Source organism: Engraulis encrasicolus, chromosome 23 (assembly GCF_034702125.1).
Source record: "Engraulis encrasicolus isolate BLACKSEA-1 chromosome 23, IST_EnEncr_1.0, whole genome shotgun sequence".
Classification (NCBI taxonomy): domain Eukaryota; kingdom Metazoa; phylum Chordata; class Actinopteri; order Clupeiformes; family Engraulidae; genus Engraulis; species Engraulis encrasicolus.
In genome coordinates, this window is record NC_085879.1 from 21,775,466 (window position 1) to 21,795,465 (window position 20,000).

A 20,000-nucleotide genomic window follows, 5' to 3' on the forward strand; every position below is an offset into this window, starting at 1 on the left:
TGTGGTGGCAAGGGATGGTATAAATCATACGGGGGGGAAATGACAACAGCTAAGCATGACTTGTTTTTCACACTAAACCTAAACCCAAGCCATGTCACAACTCACAAAATGAAGAGGAACACTGGCACAGTCGTGCTAACACACAAAAAAATACACACACGCATGCAAATACATGCTCAAATGCACACACTAACACAACACAACAACACGCATGCACACATACACACGTACAAGCAGGCACGCACACACACAAGCACGCACGCATGCACACACACACGCGCGCGCACACACACACACCTCCTTCCTCCAGTCTTGCGGTCCAGTGAGGTTGTCTTTTTACTGTTCCTTGTTGTTTCTGCACAGACACAAATAAAGAGAAAAACATAAATGCAGAAATATTAAATAGGCTTCTGTTAGAGGCTCTATTTACAGTTACATTGACCAGACACTGTCCTTTTAGCAGGGCTTTGTCTGCATCGATATTTTGAGTGCAGTTTCAACCCAGCCCTTTGCCAAGTGTTGCAGCCTACAACAGACACTATTGCATCATCTTACTGCAATCCTTACAGCACCCGCTGCAAACGGAAATACCAGATTGGAATGCATTGACAGTGTGTAGAATCTGCCTCCATCTAGTGGTCACAAATAGAGATAGACATGCAGATATTTTGGGGCAATCTTCCTCAGAATAAATAACAACAAATGTTGCACCGACGTCAGAGTTCAAATTGTAACATCACAGGAGTCAATGCTTAATGCTGCTCTCTCCAAACATACGCATATGCAATACTGATAAAGTCCATTAAACTAAAGGTGCTCACACAACTGAAGAAACACAAACAAAGCACAACAAAGATCATAATCCAATGCAGATATGGAACACCGAATAATGAAATACAGAAAAATGTAAAAATACAGCTCTCCAGACACTCAGAGTGCATCTCTGAAATGAAAGTGCCACACCAAGGTGCCATTCATCTTCCTGATCTAAACTCATCTTGCCATAAGTGCAGCGTAATGTAGTATCCAGCTGGATTCCAGCTTTTCAGTGGTGCCTCATGCACATCACCTCCTAGCCTCCAACCCTACCCCTTACCACCCTGTTATGCATGGGATATTGGGATCTATTTTATGTCATTATTGCACATTGATAGTAATTATTTAATTGTTTTAAAAACATGTTTTGGTCTTTTAAGACTTTATTACTGACAGGACGATTTGCGAGAGAGAGAGACAGGGAATGTTTGGGAGAAAGAGACGGGGAAGGGTCGGCAAAGGACCCGGGCCAGAATCATACCCGGGTCGGCCGTGTAGCAGACGAGTACCCTACCGTTAATCCTATAGGGCCGTAATTGTTTAAATGTAACAAGCACATGCGCACAAGAGTGTATTGATTCTGAGGAAGTTCTTCAGTGCAGGAGCCACGAGCTCGTGAAACTACAACTACCATGTACTGTGTCCACACCTAAGGTTGAATATGTGTGTGTGTAAAGTCACAATGGAGTAACAGCATACACAAGGCCCCCCTTTTTCTCAGAGGCCCTGTGTGGGCCCTGTGTATCTTACCCCGGGACCTCAGGCACATCACCCCCGGGCCTCCATCCCCTATCCATACCCCCTGTTTCTCATAGGCCCTGTGTGGGCCCTGTGTATCTTACCCTGGGAGCTCTGTGGCTGGGGGCTCCTGGGCTGGCTGTGGCCCCTGGCTGGCCTCTGGCCGTTGTGCTGACTGCGGGAGCTGACCTCAGACACACCTGAGGTGGTCAGAAGGTCCGCACTGGTGGGAACAAGGTCAGAGGACACAAGTCAGGTATAAATGGGGAAAACAATAGAGAACTGATCTTCTGAGAAGACAGCAGTTAATAATAGATTTAGTCTCAGGTTTAAAAACAGATCGCACCAGTGCTCCAGTACAACACATAACATAAATGTATATGATGTAAAGGTCAACTTTGATATGTATCATATGGTGCACAACAGAGAAACTGAGCAATCCAGCATGACAATTAAATCAATGGAAAACTGAAAAGAGAGAGAGAGAGAGAGAGAGAGAGAGAGAGAGAGAGAGAGAGAGAGAGAGAGAGAGAGAGAGAAAGAGAAAGAGAGAGAGAAAGAGAGAGAGAGAGAGAGAGAAAGAGAGAGAGAGAGAGAGAGAGAGAGAGAGAGAGAGAGAGAGAGAGAGAGAGCTGCTGTGCCACTGACCTCTCTGCCTTCTGCATGTGTGAGCTCTTCTCATCTGCAGTGTGCTCACTGTCCCTTTGGTTCCAGTCGTCAGTGCTTCCCCTCTGAGAAAGACAGAGCACACATTCATCAAGTACAGAAATATCTCTATGACAGCGGTTCCCAAACTTTCTCAGACCAAGGACCACTTTCTAGCCCCAAAAATGTTCAGGGACCACCTGTCAACAGAATCGACAGTTGAGGGGTGCTAATTTGACACAACTTATTTCACTGCCGATCACTTAATTTTCATGCACATTTAGAAACCTGTCTTATTATGGTGAACATTAGACTTCAGTTCGTTTAAGTTTGCAATTATGTTACAAATATAGCCCCCTGCTAGCTTGTCTTGGAAAAGTAGAAGTCCCCTTGCGGACCACCTGAGCTCTGTCGCGGACCACCAGTGGTCCAAGGACCACACTTTGAGAATCACTGCTCTATGACATCATATTGTATTGTCTTCATTAGGAATAAAACAAAGCATGGACTGCACAATGACACTTAAACATCATTTAACCTTTTCATTTAGGTACTATTGTAGAGTATGTCATGGCCCTTAAGTGCCGGTTAGTTGTTGCAGGGTTCCACCAGGACACTAGGTGTCTCTGTCTTCTCTGTCCCTTCTTTCAGATGCTGCCACTCATTGGGTGACTCTTGGGCTGATGGGGGCTGGCCTTTAACACCCCATCCATCGCATTCTCTCTCTCTCTCTCTCTCTCTCTCTCTCTCTCTCTCTCTCTCTCTCTCTCTCTCTCTCTCTCTCATTCAGTTGGTGAGAGCTAACCGGATCAGTCGGCGTCTTAGCTGGCTCTGTCTTTTCTGTTCTGTCTGTTTGCTTTTGATGGATCCTCTGTCATTCAAATTAATTAAGTTAATGGTTACCCTCACATCTGTCCCTATATTTGTTGTGGTTTTGAGCCGTGCCGTGACATGTATTATAATACAACTTTATAAACCTACTCTAATATTTTTATTACACTAATATTACAGGGTTATAGTTCTGATATAACACAAATCCAGCAACTGGGAGTCATGTGTAGAAATCTTAGAGGCGGAATCAAACCTATGCATACTTCATACGTTGCATACTGCATGTTTTACAGGTTCCCTTACCCCCTGTCTCTCCAGCATCTCCTGCTTGCGTTCCCAGTCGGCCAGCGAGCGCACGATGGTGTCGTGTGGGGCGGGGGTGGGGGTGGGTGTAAGAGAGGGGGAGGCCGTGGGGACCAAGTCTCCCCTCAGGGGGGCCGGAGAGGCGGGCATGGCGGGGGAGTGGGGCGTCAGCGGTGCCACCGTCTCCTCCAGGATCTTCTGCTCCTGTGGCGCCAGTGGCAACCAGGAAAGAGGAATCAGGGTGAGCCAAGGGCAAAATGGAGGGCAGGGGAGCATTTCTCAAAACCGTAGCTGCAGACTACATTAGCTATTTTGTTGTTTCCAATGCAAAACATTTCCATTAGCAACTACCGAAGTTGCTAACTGACTAACAACTACGCTTTCGAGAAATGCACCACTCAGGAGTACAAGAGTGGAGAGGAGTGCAATCTAACATGTTTGGGAATACTTACATGCAATATTATGAAATGTTTTAATGGTTTGGAAAAATATCTAATAAGTGCAAAGTACTGAAATCACAAAGCTATGATATGAAATTGTAATCTAAATGTAGTCCACCTTTGTAGAGTCCTAGACAAGTCCAAGACCAGACTAGTCAAGTCTGAGACAAAGAGAAGAGACAAGACCAGGGGCGTCAGCAGACCCAATGCTATACAGGGGCACAGAAGGGCACCAAGAGATAATGCTAGCGCGCAAAGTGCGCAGGCAATTTTTTTGGGGGTTATTTATTTTAAAAAGCTTTTAAATTAATTGTATTATTGCAAGTAGTGCATGTACACTATTTTGTGCACATTCTGTAAATTACTCTGTATGCTAAACTTGAGCTAAACTCCAAGATAGCAAGATTGTTGTTTTCTTTTGTTAAACTCATACCGGGGCACAGTAAATCAATACCCAGGCACGTGCCCCTGTAAAATAGGTCTAGCAACGCCCCTGGGTAAGACCGAGTCCAAAATGAGTCCAAGTCAAGTAAGAGTCACATGTTGGTCAGTATTAAACAATAAAAAGGGTGAATGTCAATAACGTTAATGTTTGAAGGTAACCTACAAGTATATGCAATGCAATGTTATTGAATTTCAAGCTCCACTTTAGAATCTATGATAGCCAGTGTTCTAAACAAAATTAAGACAGACTCGGGCGAAAAGCCTGATTTGGCAAGACCAGTGTCCAAGTCCAAGACAAGTCCGAGTAAAACTAATAACGAGTCCAAGACAAGTCAAAGTCCATAGAAAATGGACTCAAATACTACAGTCCTGGTATAATTTAATTATTAGCTACTACAGCAGTCTTTGAAAAAACGTCGCTAGTGGAACACCCTATGGTACTACAACATTGCACAATGCCTTTGAAGGGGGTACTTATACATTACATTTCACTTAGCTGACGCTTTCCTTTGTTCAAAGCGACTTACAACTATTATTTTTCAGGGTATTGGTTACAGTCCCTGGAGCAATGTGGGGTTAGGTGCCTTGCTGAAGGGCACTTCAGCCATGAATGGAGGTGTAGGGAGAGGTCGTGGGGGATTTGAACCGGCAACCCCTAGATTGAAAGACCAACTCTCTAACCACAAGGCCATGGCTGCCCAGCCTTATACATTACAACTTGGTCATTGCCCTTTTGGCAACAGTAAATTTATTAGACATGAAGTAAATAAATAATTGCCAAACGTATTTCACACTATTGACTATATAAATACAGATCTTTCATATATCTAGAAGCTTAAAGACTAATAAACTCTTTCCACTTTTGAAGCTTCTCCATTCAAGTGACGCATCATACAGTATATCAAGCGGATGACGTCTGCAAATTACTCCAATGCTAGTTTTCCAGACCTTTTGGCCCTTTTCATTTCGCTTTATTACATCCTGCCTCCACGGCCTCTTCCTGCTCTCCCACCCACTAGATCAGTGGTTCCCAACCTTTTTCTTAGGGGACCCATGTTTTTACTATTTTAAGCTTTGGTGACCCAACCACGCGAGCGCCCGCACGAGACGGAGTCACAAGATGCCCTCCGTTTCCTGCGATAACTTATTTTAGTTATTTTATTCCTCAATTCGTCTTTGGTCAAATATAGAATAAATGTTTAATGTAGCACTTACAATTTGTTGCGTCTATGCATTTATTAGTTAAATGCTTTGTCTTTTATTCAACATGGGCTATATATATTTAAAACGAAACCCCTTAAAATCAAGAGGGCTCCGCGACCCCCGTTGGATCTTTGGCGACCCATAAGGGGGGTCCCGACCCATAGGTTGGGAACCACTGCACTAGATCATCAGTCAGGAAGTGATACCAGAGGGCGTGGGCAGGAAGTAGAATAGAAGGGATATAATGGAGAGGATGTGATTTGTTGTGGTGTGGTGTGGTGTGGTGTGGTGTGGTGTGGTGTGCTGTCCAAAGAACCTTGAGCACACAAGGCCTTGAATTAATGTGTAGTGCAGAATGGACATTTTAAGAGAGCAGACTCCATCCCATCCCACCCCTATTCATCCCACTGTGAATTTTCACAGCCGTCATTAGTCACGTACACAGGGCTGGACTGGAGGAGAAATAGGGCCCGGGCATTTGCTCATAATTAGCCGTGCAGAACTGACTCAGCGGTGGGCCTTTAACCCTCTGGGTGTTTTATTTTTACATTTCTGAGGGTGCTGGTCCACTGGGAAATGTACGCTGTGCCAGATGGCCAGTCCAGCCCTGCACGTACAAGCTACTACCTGCTGCAATCTGCTGCTCTCTTTTCTCTCTCTTTTTTCAGCCAGGAAGCACCTCTTGCCCTCAGGGCTATGTGGTTGTGTCTGACTTCACGCTCCTCACCTCCTCGTGGTACTTCCTCTCCTCCTCCTCCACCTCCCTCTGGGCTCGCTCCCACTCTTGCTTTAGCTTCTCCTGCTCACGACGGTACTTCTCCTAAACGCACACACACAGGCAGGGAGACGTACATGCACACACACACACACACACACACACACACACACACACACACACACACACACACACACACACACACACACACACACACACACACACACACACACACACACACACACACACACACACACACACACACACACACACACACACACACACACACACGGACATAATTGACCTCTCAAAGGAATATTAGATTAGCATGATATTTTGATACAGAGAGGACATTGGACGTCAGGTTCATGCTCAGGACACGGCGCGTCCCCTTTACACAAATGCAAAATTGGCTTCACAAGCTGGATCCAGGCCTCGTCTTCTTCTCCGACTCGAAGGACCAAGCCACTTTAGAGAGAGTTGTTTCTCACACCGCACTTTCTTTATGTCCCTGGTTGTGATTATTCAGGACTTCAGTGCCATACAGTGATCAAAAACGTGCGACAGCCAATTCGGTGCTGACAGAGTTACATGAGTGATAAAGAAAACATGCGAAAAAAAAACATGCCATGCCCATGCCAACAATTCACTTGCATGCAAAAGGCTACTCTATAAAGGTAACAGAGGAGGAGTGCATTGCATGCAGGGTCACCAAAGGAAAGGTCAAAGGCCAGACACCCTCATATACCACACTCTCCTTCTCTCTCTCTCTCTCTCTCTCTCTCTCTCTCTCTCTCTCTCTCTCTCTCTCTCTCTCTCTCTCTCTCTCTCTCTCTCTCTCTCTCTCTCTCTCTCTCTCTCTCTCACACACACACACACAGAGACACAGACACAGACACACAGTAGCTTGTTTATATTATTCCATGCAGGTAAGGGGATACCGTGAGGGCAAACCAGTGCTTTTGTTCCAGCTAATTGCTGTTAGCGTCATCAGTCAAACAAGCTGTACAATCAATCTGTTATCAAGTTGGTGTCCAAGGGGCATACTTAGCCTCCTAAAATTAACTTAGAACCATGCCAGCTGACCAAACATCAAGCACGATCAGGCCTTAAGTGTAAGTGCTAATATAACATGCTAATTATATCTGATGATTAGAAACCAAGCTCAAAATCAATCACTGTCTTTATGATCAATCATTCATCATTTTACAACAGTCCATCAGAAGATTAATGCACACACAGGCAGGAGTGGCTCAAACGCGATCAACAGCTGCTCAGTGGAAAGTGCTAACACTGGGCGAGTGCTGCTTCCAATTCTGACAAGCAGGCATTTCATCCCGTTAGCGTTAGCATCAGCTGAAGCGGTTAGCGTGCCACTGCTGTATACCTGAAGCATGCGCTCCTGCTCTCGCTGCCACATCTCCTGTCGTCTGCGCTCCTCGTCAGGGTCCCACGACCACGGGTCGCCTCCCCGCTTGACCATATTCAACACCACAGGTGACACCTGACGTCACGCCGACGTCCGGACGAGCCCCCAACATGCATTACCACCGATAACACAAACACGTCAACACACATCAACACACACACACACATACACACACACATACAGTACATACACACGACAAGCATGCATCAAAGATAAAGAAGGAAAGAAAATAGAAAGATAGACTCAAAACAGAGAGGAAGAAGAAAAATAAATACCACTGGGCTATAAGCTATAACGTTCATGCTGAATTAAATGGATTTTACTGCACAGAAGAAGAGATGGATGACAAAAAGAAAGTGTGAAAAGGTGACTGTGAACGGTGCTGAACATTTTGTCTCTTTATCTGGACAATACATTTTCATAATTCATCAAAACTGTTTCAATTTTGAATGCTAAGAAGAACTTATAATTGAGCAGTAAGTTAATGACTTAATTCATCGGGCAATGCCATTCTAATTTGCATGGTTTACTTTATTACTGGCATGGACAATGATTATTAGGGCCAGGTAAAGAGACATAAAACACCTGTCTTGAACCCAAAGGATGAGTATTAGTGTATGTATATAAATACTTACGCTTACATCACTATGCTCCTGGGCAGGACTCTCTGTGAAGAGAATGGAAAACAGGCAAACAGAGAATCACATTATCACTCTGAATGCTTCCAGTTCTGTAAAGCACATAGCCATACATTATAACAAACTAATAAGACAGTAAATGTGTGACAAGACACCCAATGTAAACCACATTCATGAAGGAGAATGCCAAAGTACGCAAAACACCAAAATCATCCACTATTGATCGAGTGTACTGGTAATTTGCACCAAAAAGTATTATTCATTAATGATTGATGTCAACAGTTAATATTTTAAAAGAAGCAAAGAACCACATCAACACATTACCAAACAACTCTCATTAGTGTTTTATTATCACACATCTAAACATTGTGCTTTACACACAAAATGGCTGGACAGACGAAGCAGAGAGCTTCGCCAAATCATCAAGTGATCATATCAGATCGTCACCAGGTTCGGGCAATGATTATGGGCGAAAACCAGAGAAATTCACCACACATCACAACAGGCAGGAGGGGGAAAATTGAAGTGGTAGAGAGAAAGGAAAACAGACACATGGGAAGAACAAGTCATGTTAGTAGAGGGTGGTGAGGGGGCACACTCAAGCCACAAGGGCCAATAGAGAAGCACCGTTGAGACGAGGGGCAGGGCTTCTATTGGGGCGCTCAGCCAATCACTGAGCACAGTGACATATTTTTTTTACCTGACACAGCGAAGAACTCCCAGCGCAACTTAGGGCTGGGCGAGGCCAGCGGTGCCCTGGCTGTGTGTGAGTTAGGCTCTACAGTGCCATCCAGTGGGGAAAGAGAAGCAGTGCACATGCTCAGACTTAGAGATTTGAAGAAAGTGATGAAAAGAAAACTCCACACCACTGCCACAAAACTTAAATTTAAATGTTTTTTTTTCTTTGGAAGGACAAGATAAATGTTCTTCCAACATAACCCACCTTGTTACTTTAATTGATATTGTGTAGTGAGTGACTATTCATGAGTATTTTCACAGTATTTAGTTGTACATGGGAGGATCAAAGAAACCCCTTGACTAGGCTTTCTGGTGAAAGTCAGTAACACTTTCTTTGGAACGATCCAAGAACATTACTGTTTCAGACTCTTTCTTATAATGGCTTGTTGTTTTTTGATTATTTTTCTCTGTATCAAATGAACTCCATAACCTAAACCATAACAACTCTGAGAAGATGAAATAATAAATTAACACTATGAAGCCTCCCACTTATAACGGGCTTAACAAGGGCCTATACGAAGAGTTAATCCACAGGATCACGAAAACAGCATCATCAGGATACATTGAAGGTAAAATGCCCTGGGGGCATCCTAACTTTGGCCATGTCATGTGATAAGTGTTGGTGTGAGCCCATACTGTAACCTATGGGGCAGTCACTCACCTGCTGCGGGAGGTGCACCTGGAGATCTGGACAGAGGAGGTGTGAGGTGAGTGCATTCTCCAATCTAGCCATGAGGAAGAGAGACAGAAATAGCAGTCAGAAGGGCTGCACCATTAAGCAGAAATCGTGATTTTGGCTGCAACGATTTAAAAAAATTAACACGAGGGAATATAGTGACCTTCTTTCCATTCTATGGGGATCAACTAATGGGCTAATGTCCTGCAAACACTTGTGAAAATGGAGATTGTTTGCTCTGTCTTTTGGGTATATGCTTACAAACATTTCCAAACAAAAGGAAAGCCTAAGGTGTTATCTTGACATATCTGCACTGTTGTTACAAAAAATTGTCTCCTTTGTGTACACTTTCCTTAACGATTCACCTTAATGAACACACTCAGCTAGGTGTGTTCAAGCTTACCTGTCACATTTTGTTCTTGTGTCTGCCTTGTTCAAATCTACAGATGGTGGATATAAATATCTGAAAGAATGACATCCCCGAAAGACAAGCTTCCACCTGCTGTTGGCCATGTTCTGCATATCCAACATTTAATTTGTGTTTGATGATGGACCATTGTGTTTGAAGGAACATTACAGCATGAATATTTGATCCTGCATGAAAGCGGATATGGATGCACTGAATGGATGCACAAAATAAATTTGGGTACATTTGCCTCAACCCTTCAACCCTTCACCTTAGGTGAATGATGTAAGCACATCTCACATGATGTACCATATTCAAGCTTGCCTATCAGATTTTTTTGGTTCTGGTGTTTGTGGCTATGAGACTTGTTCAAATCTATTGATCCAAAGAAGGGACAGAAATATCTGTGCAACCCCTGAAAGACAAGCTTCCCCTAGCTGCCGGTGTTCTTCTTGTATATCTAGCATTGTGTTTGATAGAACATTGAGTTTGACGGAGCGTAAAAGCATGAATATTTGATTCAGACTGAAAGCTGAGAGGGATGCACTGGGCTCACCTGCAGGGGTGTCGTACAGGGGGGTGAAGTGTGACTGAGTCACCAGGGCCCCATGCATTTAAGGGGCCCACACACAGTCCGATTTATGTAGATACTGTATATGGCTGGGGGTGGGGTGGTGGTGTGGGGTCCCATTGGAGCTGATTGAGCATAGGGCCCAAGGGAGCCAGGCGGGGAGCTCACCTGTGCTGCTGTGCTTTCCTGGCCTGGCACTGCTCCAGGTTCTGTGGCAACAGGAGTAGGGGCTGTGGTGTGCACACTAGGGGCTATAGTGGAGGTCATCACCTCTGAGGAAATATGGCCAGAAGGGTCATTACAACACATAACGCATGCACATCCTAATAACATGTTCACATCAGAAAATGTAAGGCAAAAATAAAATCAGCATTACAAATTCAGCTTGTACTTGGCAGATACATTCGTCGTAAAAGCTAAATCTGCCTATACAGGATAGGCCAACTTTATGCTTATAGCCAGTATGCGTGTGCACTTAACATTAAAAAAACACGTCAAAACTAAAGCAAAATGCAACATAATTAATGAAATAGCCTACTTTTGTTTCCTCTTATATCCAATGGGAAGTGAGACACTGACCTGTGGGTTGGCTTGGCTGAGTGTCTGTGACGGAAGTCGACATGCTCTCTGCCTCCACATCATCCAGTGGAGGGGATACGGGACTCTGCAGGTCCTACACCACAGAGGTTTTAGAGACAGTTAACTACTTTTTTAGAAACAGTTAAATACTTTTGCAGACCTCTGTAGTTGGACAGGCGCTCTGCCTATAAGCAAAGAGAGATTATCGTTCATCTTCAAGGTTCATTCAGATTATCATGAGGTTATGATTTAAAAGGGGCACAATGTAGGATGACGTCGTTTGCGCGGTGCCCGTGGCATGCCTGTCCCAAAATCTACACTGTCATGAAAAAAATGCTGTTTAAACAAAGTTGCTGTGAGAATGTTTTTCATCATGGAATGCCAGCAGTTGATACAAATCTGAATACGGTATGTAAAGCGATTTTTCGTATGAGAAGTGTTTCCCACGACACTCATAGTGACAAAAGTAGCATTTGGGGTTTTCTGACAGCGGACCGTGGAAGTGGTCGGGACAGTCATCGTTCACTTACTAATGACTCAAATAAGCATCGGCTGACTCGGGACAATGATTAATTAAACTTTTAATCCTAGCTAGAGCCCATTTGACTTTCTTCTAGATTTTTCCAACACCATGGAGGTTTATTTATTTATATATTCATAAAAAATTGTCATGGTAACAGTGGCAACAAAAAACACTGACTGAAAAACTAGGAGCACACCTGCTATAGGGCGTATTCCACATTACGTTCATTAATTCATAAAAGTGGAATGAAAAACACTAACAATGTTAAAATGAATACAGCATAAGACATATTTTGGTCGTACATTTTCAAGATTAAAAGTCCAGTTCTGTGGTGTAATTGCATAAATAATACATTTCCCTTTGGAGCCCTTTAATTTGCATGAAACTCCCTCTCTGTAGGGGCTGCTTTCTAACCTGCTGTTCTCCCAAACATTTATCAAGCAACTCATTATTCAAAAGCCTCTGAACTTAACAATTTGTCTTCTGAACACTTAAGTGGCAGTATAAAAGTGATTTTTCATATAAATAAGTCTAATCAATGATTAAAACATTCTGCTTTGTTTTTTTTGTCTTATCCATTAATTTCATGTAAACTGAAATGGTTGGGCAAACTAAACAGACAGTAAACATACAGTGAGTGCACTGTATAGCCAGAGATTCTTTAAGTATATCTCTACTCTCTCTGGTATAGCTAAACAGCTGCTTGTCATGAGCCGTCTCTGAAGCTCACTGAATGAGCTCTTAACTCTTATTTGTCTGTCTCTCTTGTCTGCCTCTCTCTCTGGTACACTCTCTCTTTCTCTTGCACTCTCTTTCTCTCACTCCCCTTTTCTCTGTCTCTCTCTGCCTCCCTCCCTTGTTCTCTGTCTCTCTCTGTCTCTGTCTCTGTCTCTGTCTCTGTCTCTGTCTCTCTGTCTCTGTCTCTCTCTCGCTCGCTCTCTCTCTCTGCCTGGTTCTCTCTCACACACACACACACACTGTTAGTCTTGGTCTGTGACCTCACCGAGGGTAGGGACGTCGGCCGGCTGGGTGGCGACTTCTTCGGACTCTCTGGTGACTGTGATGCATCCTGGGACTGTGTTGGCGCTGCCTCGCTCACCTTCTCCTTCTCCTGACTCTCCTCCACGGTAGGCTTCACCTCCTCCCTAGTAGCCTTCTCCTCCTCCTCCTCCTCCTCCACCATGGACTTTGTTGGACTGCCGGGAGTGAGCGCCTCCGAAGTGGGAGTGTTGGCAGGAGGAGTGTGCGAGGGGGACACGTGCGTGGAGGAGTGCGTGGGAGACGCCTGCTTCGGAGGTGGAGGAGTGTGTGCCGGAGAGGCCTGCTCAGCCATGTGTGTGACGGGGGATCCTCGCTGCGGAGTGTGTGAGGAGGGCGAGGCCTGTGAAGGAGAGTGTGTTGGTGGTGGTGTGGAGGGAGACTCCTGTTTGGGGGGAGTGTGTGCCTGCAGCGGACTGGCCTGCTGCTGTGTGGCGTGTATGGGAGAGGAGGAGGAGATGGGTGACACAGAGGGGACGGGGACGGGACTCGCTCTGCTGGACTGCTGTGGGCTCTGGTCCTCGTGCTCGGTGACGGGACAGGGCAGGAACTGCAGTGGCGAGGGGCTGTCTTCTCGCTCGTCCATCATGCCTTCCTTCCCCTCCGTGTTGCTCACCGCCTCTCCGTTCAGACGCAGCATGCCATCCACCTGTATCATACGCATAGTATAGACACGGGGAGAGAGAGAGAGAGAGAGAGAGAGAGAGAGAGAGAGAGAGAGAGAGAGAGAGAGAGAGAGAGAGAGAGAGAGAGAGAGAGATACACACACACACACACACACACACACACACACACACACACACACAGACGCACACGCACACGCACACACACACGCACACGCACACACACACACGTGTAAAACAGACTGTTAAGTACCATGAGGCAAGGAGATGCTGTCTAGAAATAAATCACAAAGGAATAAATCAACGTACAAGCAGTAGCAATCTGATAAAAGCATATCAGCATGTAAAATCACCAAAAGCCATGTGTGTGGCAATAATCACATTAAAATAGCGGATAAAATGTATCACTATCCTTCTCACTGACCATCAAACCACTGTTTCACAATACAAAGAATTAATAAACACATATTTCAACTTGAAATTAGTCAGCAAGTTAAAGCAAAAAGACTAAATCAAAATAGATTGAAAATATCCCCAGTGAACAACCTATACTGAATCGGCATGCCAAAGATGGAAAGCTGGTCGGGTTGAGTTGAGTTCAGTCGAGTCAAGTCAAGTTGAGTTGAGTTGTGTTGTTTTGTGAAGCTGGCTTCAATGGCTCTCTGTTGGGCTCAGAGTCGTAACTCAAGCTGTCCCTGACTACTGAATGGAGACTAAATCTTTCTCTCAGTGGGTCTACCATGCTCCACAGAGCCTCACAGCCTGGGTAGGCATTTCTGACCCCCCCCCTTCTCGTCTTAGTCCACCCCCATCCACACCATCCCTTTCCAATGGAGGAAGTAGTGTGTTCTGTGAGGATAGGGCCTGGTGACGCGTCACTGTCCCGTCCCAGGTCAGCGTCAGAACAGAGTGGCTCTCTCACACTCGCCTCCCACGGCTCTCTCAACGCGACCGCATTCCATCGTTCGCCACCGCCTCTGCCACACACAAGACACAAGAGCAGCCGGAAAAAATGGCAGCCATTTTGACAGAGAACAAAACAGACCACAACGGAGGAAGAATAGTAGAAGCCTTGCCTTCTCCTCTTTCTTATGAAACGTGGCCTTCAATGGCATTCCTTTCCGGAAAATGTATTCCCACATGGAATGAACTTCGAATCCCTATGGCTAAACTCTCAAAGATTTCTTAGTTTTTGCAGTGTTTTTTTGTCCTCTCTCAGGGTCTGTGGTGGATACAATGGTTGAATTGACAATGCTTGTCCTTTGGAACACATATTTAACACATGCATGATGACGATCACCCATAACACCAATTTCAAGACAGAAGAAACCCATTGTCAAAAAGTGAATGGACGGATGGTTTGATATTCTCCACTGACCTTATAACTGACAGGAACTTCGAGGAAAAGTAAACCAAGACATTGTTCCAGAAAAGTTAACAGAGTTTCATACAATTTGATTGGATTTATTGTCTCAAGCTATGTCAAAATAGACTGAAGAACTATTGTCGGACAAAGGCAACCTCCATGACAAATAAATCCAGTTACCTTGGCGATGAATGAGGTAACTGTGATACCCTTGACCCCTGTGTCTAAGGTAAGGAGAAGAGGAAGTGGAGGCAATAACACAGCTACTGAGCCTCATAGACCCTGCGGTATTATACACTCTGCTGCCCACATCTCCACTTACCTTGTAGATCAGTGGTTCTTAACCTGGGGTGCGGGGACCCCCTGGGGGTGCGCATAATTTTGTTTGTGTTAAGGTTGTGACCAAAATTCTGTAGTGAACATTACAATTAGGCCAAATTAAAGCCAAATTTTAACACGTTTCGGTCCCCATGTAAAGTCATTAAGGTATTGATTAATGTCTTAAACAAGAGACATTTTAATTAATCACTTGAATCCTTTTTTAGTGCGTGTACACGTGTAGAAGTTTGGGTTGGGGGTGCGTGGCTCGTCTTGGGCACAGGTAAGGGGGTGCGTTAAGAAAAAAAGGTTAAGAAACACTGTTGTAGATTACCTTCTGACCTGCCAACATTTGAGAGGTCTAAATCCGGAACACATCAGCAATTCTGGTCCGAAATACTGCCATGATGGTTAATGCAGATTTGATGACCATTTAAATTATGGAAGATTACTGAAAGAAGAACACTGTTGGGGGGGGAAGAGTTCAGTTGAACTAAAGGAGAAGCAGGACAATTGGCTACACTTGCTACAATTGGCTACACAAGCGTGTTTGCCAGCATTCTTTTACTGGTGTCACTAAAAGCATTACAACAAATCTCCACTAGGGGGAAGCGGCGTGCCATTGAACAACAACACAGCCCCAAAGCAGAGTTTGGACTCATGGATGCTTTAATGGAGGGGCTAAAACAGAGATTGTATGCTACTGACCTTCACTTGTTTGTCTCCTGCCGGCTCCCTGGCTCTGTGTTGCGGAGCGTAGGGCTTGGGTGCGATGATGGGCACAGGTTTGGAGGGTTTCTCTGGGACCGGTGGAGGTACTTTAGCCGCCGTTGACGTTGGTGGGGCGAAATTGCCCACCATGGCCTCCACGGTGGAGGTGAACTTGGGCGCGGGCAGCGACTGCTGACGGAGATACTTCATGGGGCTACTTCCACCACTGGTAGCTCCACGGCCACCAGCACCATTACTACCACCACCACCACCATTGCTGCTGCCGTCCGTCGGCTCAAAGCAGGCCTCGAAGACGTCGTCACCGTCACCGAAGTCGGGCAGCGGGGGCAGGCGCGATCCGGCGGGGGAGGTGGAGCCGGTGGGGTCGGCGGAGATGCTGCGCTCTATGAACTTGGGCAGCTTGAGGCGTTCCAGGATGGCCTCGCTGATGCTGAAGCGCTGCGCGTAGCGATGGAGAATGGCGTTGGCCTCCTCCTGGGTCCGCGCACCCCGGTAGGCCTCATGTAGCTCACGCTCACGACGCTCCCTGGGGACGGGGACGGGGGGGAGGGAGAGAGAGAGAGAGAGAGATAGATAAAGAGAGATAGAGAGGGAGAGAGAGAGAGAGAGAGAGAGAGAGAGAGAGAGGGAGAAACGGGGCAAGAGACAGGGAGACAGAGAGCGATAGAGAGAGGGAAAGAGAGAGAGAGAGAGAGAGAGAGAGAGAGAGAGAGAGAGAGAGAGAGAGAGAGAGAGAGGGAGAAACGGGGCAAGAGACAGGGAGACAGAGAGCGATAGAGAGAGGGAAAGAGAGAGAGAGAGAGAGAGAGAGAGAGAGAGAGAGAGAGAGAGAGAGAGAGAGAGAGAGAGAGAGAGGCAGACAGACAACCGAGGCAGAGAGAAAACAGACAGACAGACAGACAACAGAGGCAAGAGACAGAGACAAACAGAAGACAGAAAAAGGGGAAAAGATTAACAATGACGTTCATATATAATGACGCATGATAATGATGTACTGAAGTCTGTTACTGTTACTTAAAATTACTTATAATTACGTGTTATACATACTTGCTTGTTATACATGCTAACATTGTATTACCTTAATTGCAAGTCTCTGTATAACAGATAATACAAGGTAATGACAGCCTCATGGCAACTTGGGTAATTTTCTGTATTTTTTTTTACTTAAGCAACGATTTCTTTTGTTGTTCACTGTGTCACTAATGCCTTGGTCACAGCTGAGAAATACATGCACCTGTGCATGCACATGTGTGCTTGAATGCACACACACATACACAAATGGAATGGTGCACTCACACAGACTTATACATACACTCCTGATTTGGCTCTCACGCACAGCAAGATGCGCACACACTGGACACTCAATAGTCCTGCACATGGCACACAGACAATACACACACGCTTCAGTCACCAAGAAAAACAAGCACCCGGCTGAAGAACAAAGCCGGGCGAAAGAGACAAACAGTAACTCAATACCACAATAACATGACCACTGGAAGGAAACGAACAGAGAGAGAGAGAGAGAGAGAGAGAGAGAGAGAGAGAGAGAGAGAGGGGAAGCTATCTACTCCTTAGAAGCAGTTACAGTCCTAAAGAAGAGATTCAGACAGATATCCTTTTGTAACAACAGAAAAGAACATCAAAACAAAAAGTCCCCCTTAAGGAAAACCTTTTATTTGGCTATGGTCTATTTAACCGTCCAGGTTACGTCATTTAGATGTGTGACAACAAATTCCAAACATTATGTACTTACACTCAGGGCTCTAAATTAACACACGCCAACCCGCCAAACACGGGTGAAAATTAATTTTGGCTAGTAGAAAAAAATACCTACCCGCCAATTTGGCCAGTAGCGCCCGAGTACAGTAAATTATGAACGGTAAACCGCTGCTATGACGAACGTGCGCACGTTAAGTATGCAGAGCCCTTAAGGCAAGATTTCCTACATTACCCATGGACACTAGCGTCACGACGTAGCCTCCCACCGTGGGCTTTCCAGTGCAGCAAGCGGCAACTCCATGCTGTTGCGCGCGCCAGCATTGAAAACATTTCAGACGACCAGCCTTCTGTCAGCTACGCTCACACTATTCTGACAGGCAGCTCTCCTCCTATGCTCTCGTCGATTTCGCTACAACCTTTTTAACGCCACTACTGCTAGTATTACTAGGCTGAACCTTGCTGTAACAGGCTGCCTTTTTGAAGCAGCGAGGCCCTGACCGTTTCAATAACATGACTAACGCAGATTATGCCTATGTTTTGTGCGAGTGATGAGAATGTGGCGATGGTTAGAGCAAAGTTCTTTGTGTTGGTGAATGCTAGTAGTAATTGTAACCGTAATAATAGTGACGTTAAAAAAGGAGTGGTTGTGGAACGAAATAGCGACAAGGGCAGAGGAGGAGAGCTGACTGTCAGAGTAGTGTGAGCGTAGCTGTCAGTTCAGTTGTCTTCTGAAATGTTCCGAGTCCTGGCGCAACTTAGTTGGAAAGCCCACGCCATCGGAAAGAAAACAAATAACAAAAAAGCAACCAACGACGAAGCTGTGGAAATAACAAAGGAAGCGAAGATTCCTGTGATATTATTTACTTTTAGTTAAACTAGGCTTCTTGTCATTTTGTTGCGCATGGTAGATAAGAGAAGAGCTCCTCCTCTCTCCTCTCCTTTTCCTCTCATCTCTTCTCCTTCCTTGGGGTGTGCGTATGTGAGGTTTTGGAGAGTTTTGCTGTGTGCTTGGTTACTGTATGTTAAAGGTCTGTTATGTGAGTGGCTTGTGTGATGTGATTCAGCTGTTTTCAGAGGAATTGAACAAAAACTAATCAAATTGATTAGGCCTAAGTAATGAAAGTTAAAAATAAAGCACAAGTTAAAGAATAATGAAAAAATATATAGCCTATAATAGGCCTATAGTATGCAGGCCTATATATAGTGTATATAGTGTAATTGTTGAACAAAATTACCATAATTAAAAAAAAAAAAAAACTAGCCTAACACATAGTTTATTTTGGCGAGATTGAAAAAAATGGCTAGTTGAACTTCTGTTTGGCTGGTAAGAAAAAATGTCCACTAGCCAAATTGGCTGGTGGTGGAAAAAGTTAATTTAGAGCCCTGCTTACACTGTACCGGCGGTTTAGGGTTAGTGTTAGGCATGTACAGTGTAAGTGCATGCCGTTACATGTAGATACACTTTAAAACGGGGCCGTAAACTAAAAATGCTACCTGTCATGTTCACAGCACCTGTTGCAGTATATCTAACATGAAACAGCACTTGCGTATATCTTCTGTTCTGAATCACTCCCTCGCTACACACAAGGGCTCATAACTGTCTGACAGCCTTCTGGTCAGAAAATCCAGTCTAACACCACTGTGCTTTTTGTTTATATGCATATTAAAGTTAGTCTTAGTAGTTTCTAAGCCTTAGAATAATGTGTCCAGAATTGCTAGAGTGGTTCTTGAAGTTTTAACAGGGTGACAGGCATGTCAGAAATTGCTTTTCCACCCACAAAGGGCCATAACCACACTAACTGGAGCAGGCATGTCTATCAGTAGCTCTCCAAGTGTCAACTTCACTTTCACCTTGTAAGAGTTACCAAAGACGGAAAACTATGGAAAGTTGCTTTAATATTGTCATATGCTCTTTTTGTAGTTTGGCTCACATAAAAAATATACTGAAATAAATAAATAATAGCTCAATGTGCTCAATTGTAAATGTCAAAGAACATGTTAACATAACAGATATTGGAGATGAAAGGATTATGATGGCATCTATCTACTGAACGTTATCATGCCAGTTAGGGTCCAGTGGGCGTAGCTCCTTAATGCACACCGTACCTCCAGTGGCACGCTGTAATAAACATCAAAAAGTTAACTACCATAGCACTACCATACTATGACATAACACAGGGCCTTTTAGCCTAGCGAGCTTAACCCCTACAGCTGCTCCCGTGAGCAAATTCAATTTGCGGCCTCTAGGGCAGTGTTTCCCAACCTTTTTTGTCCTGCGTAGTGCGTACCCCCTAAGCCATGTTGTCATATGAAGAGTAGCCCCCTCATGCATGATCTATATCTATTATAAAGTGGGTTCACCCCATGTATTTGTTATTATTACATTTCTCCATGTACCCCCTGAGGTGTGCTCGCGTACCCCTAGTGGTACACGTACCCCTGGTTGGGAAACACTGGTCTAGGGGCGTCTAGATTTCTAGGCTAAGGGCCTTTAGTAATGCACCATGAC

The 20,000-nt window shown here is 44.9% G+C and overlaps 1 protein-coding gene across 1 annotated transcript in view; it reads right to left on the reverse strand.

Moving 5' to 3' along the window:
- The window catches only part of limch1b (LIM and calponin homology domains 1b), a 203,988-nt gene that overhangs the window by 4,650 nt on the left and 179,338 nt on the right, over positions 1-20,000 (reverse strand). Inside the window, exons 13-24 of the mRNA XM_063189675.1 lie at positions 15,749-16,298; positions 12,699-13,382; positions 11,173-11,266; positions 10,762-10,865; positions 9,602-9,665; positions 8,200-8,231; positions 7,523-7,639; positions 6,148-6,240; positions 3,334-3,537; positions 2,203-2,285; positions 1,659-1,777; positions 298-355 (exon numbers count right to left, since the gene is read on the reverse strand). Of these exons, the coding sequence (XP_063045745.1) occupies positions 298-355; positions 1,659-1,777; positions 2,203-2,285; positions 3,334-3,537; positions 6,148-6,240; positions 7,523-7,639; positions 8,200-8,231; positions 9,602-9,665; positions 10,762-10,865; positions 11,173-11,266; positions 12,699-13,382; positions 15,749-16,298 (2,202 nt within the window). The remainder of the gene's footprint in view (positions 1-297; positions 356-1,658; positions 1,778-2,202; positions 2,286-3,333; positions 3,538-6,147; positions 6,241-7,522; positions 7,640-8,199; positions 8,232-9,601; positions 9,666-10,761; positions 10,866-11,172; positions 11,267-12,698; positions 13,383-15,748; positions 16,299-20,000) is intronic.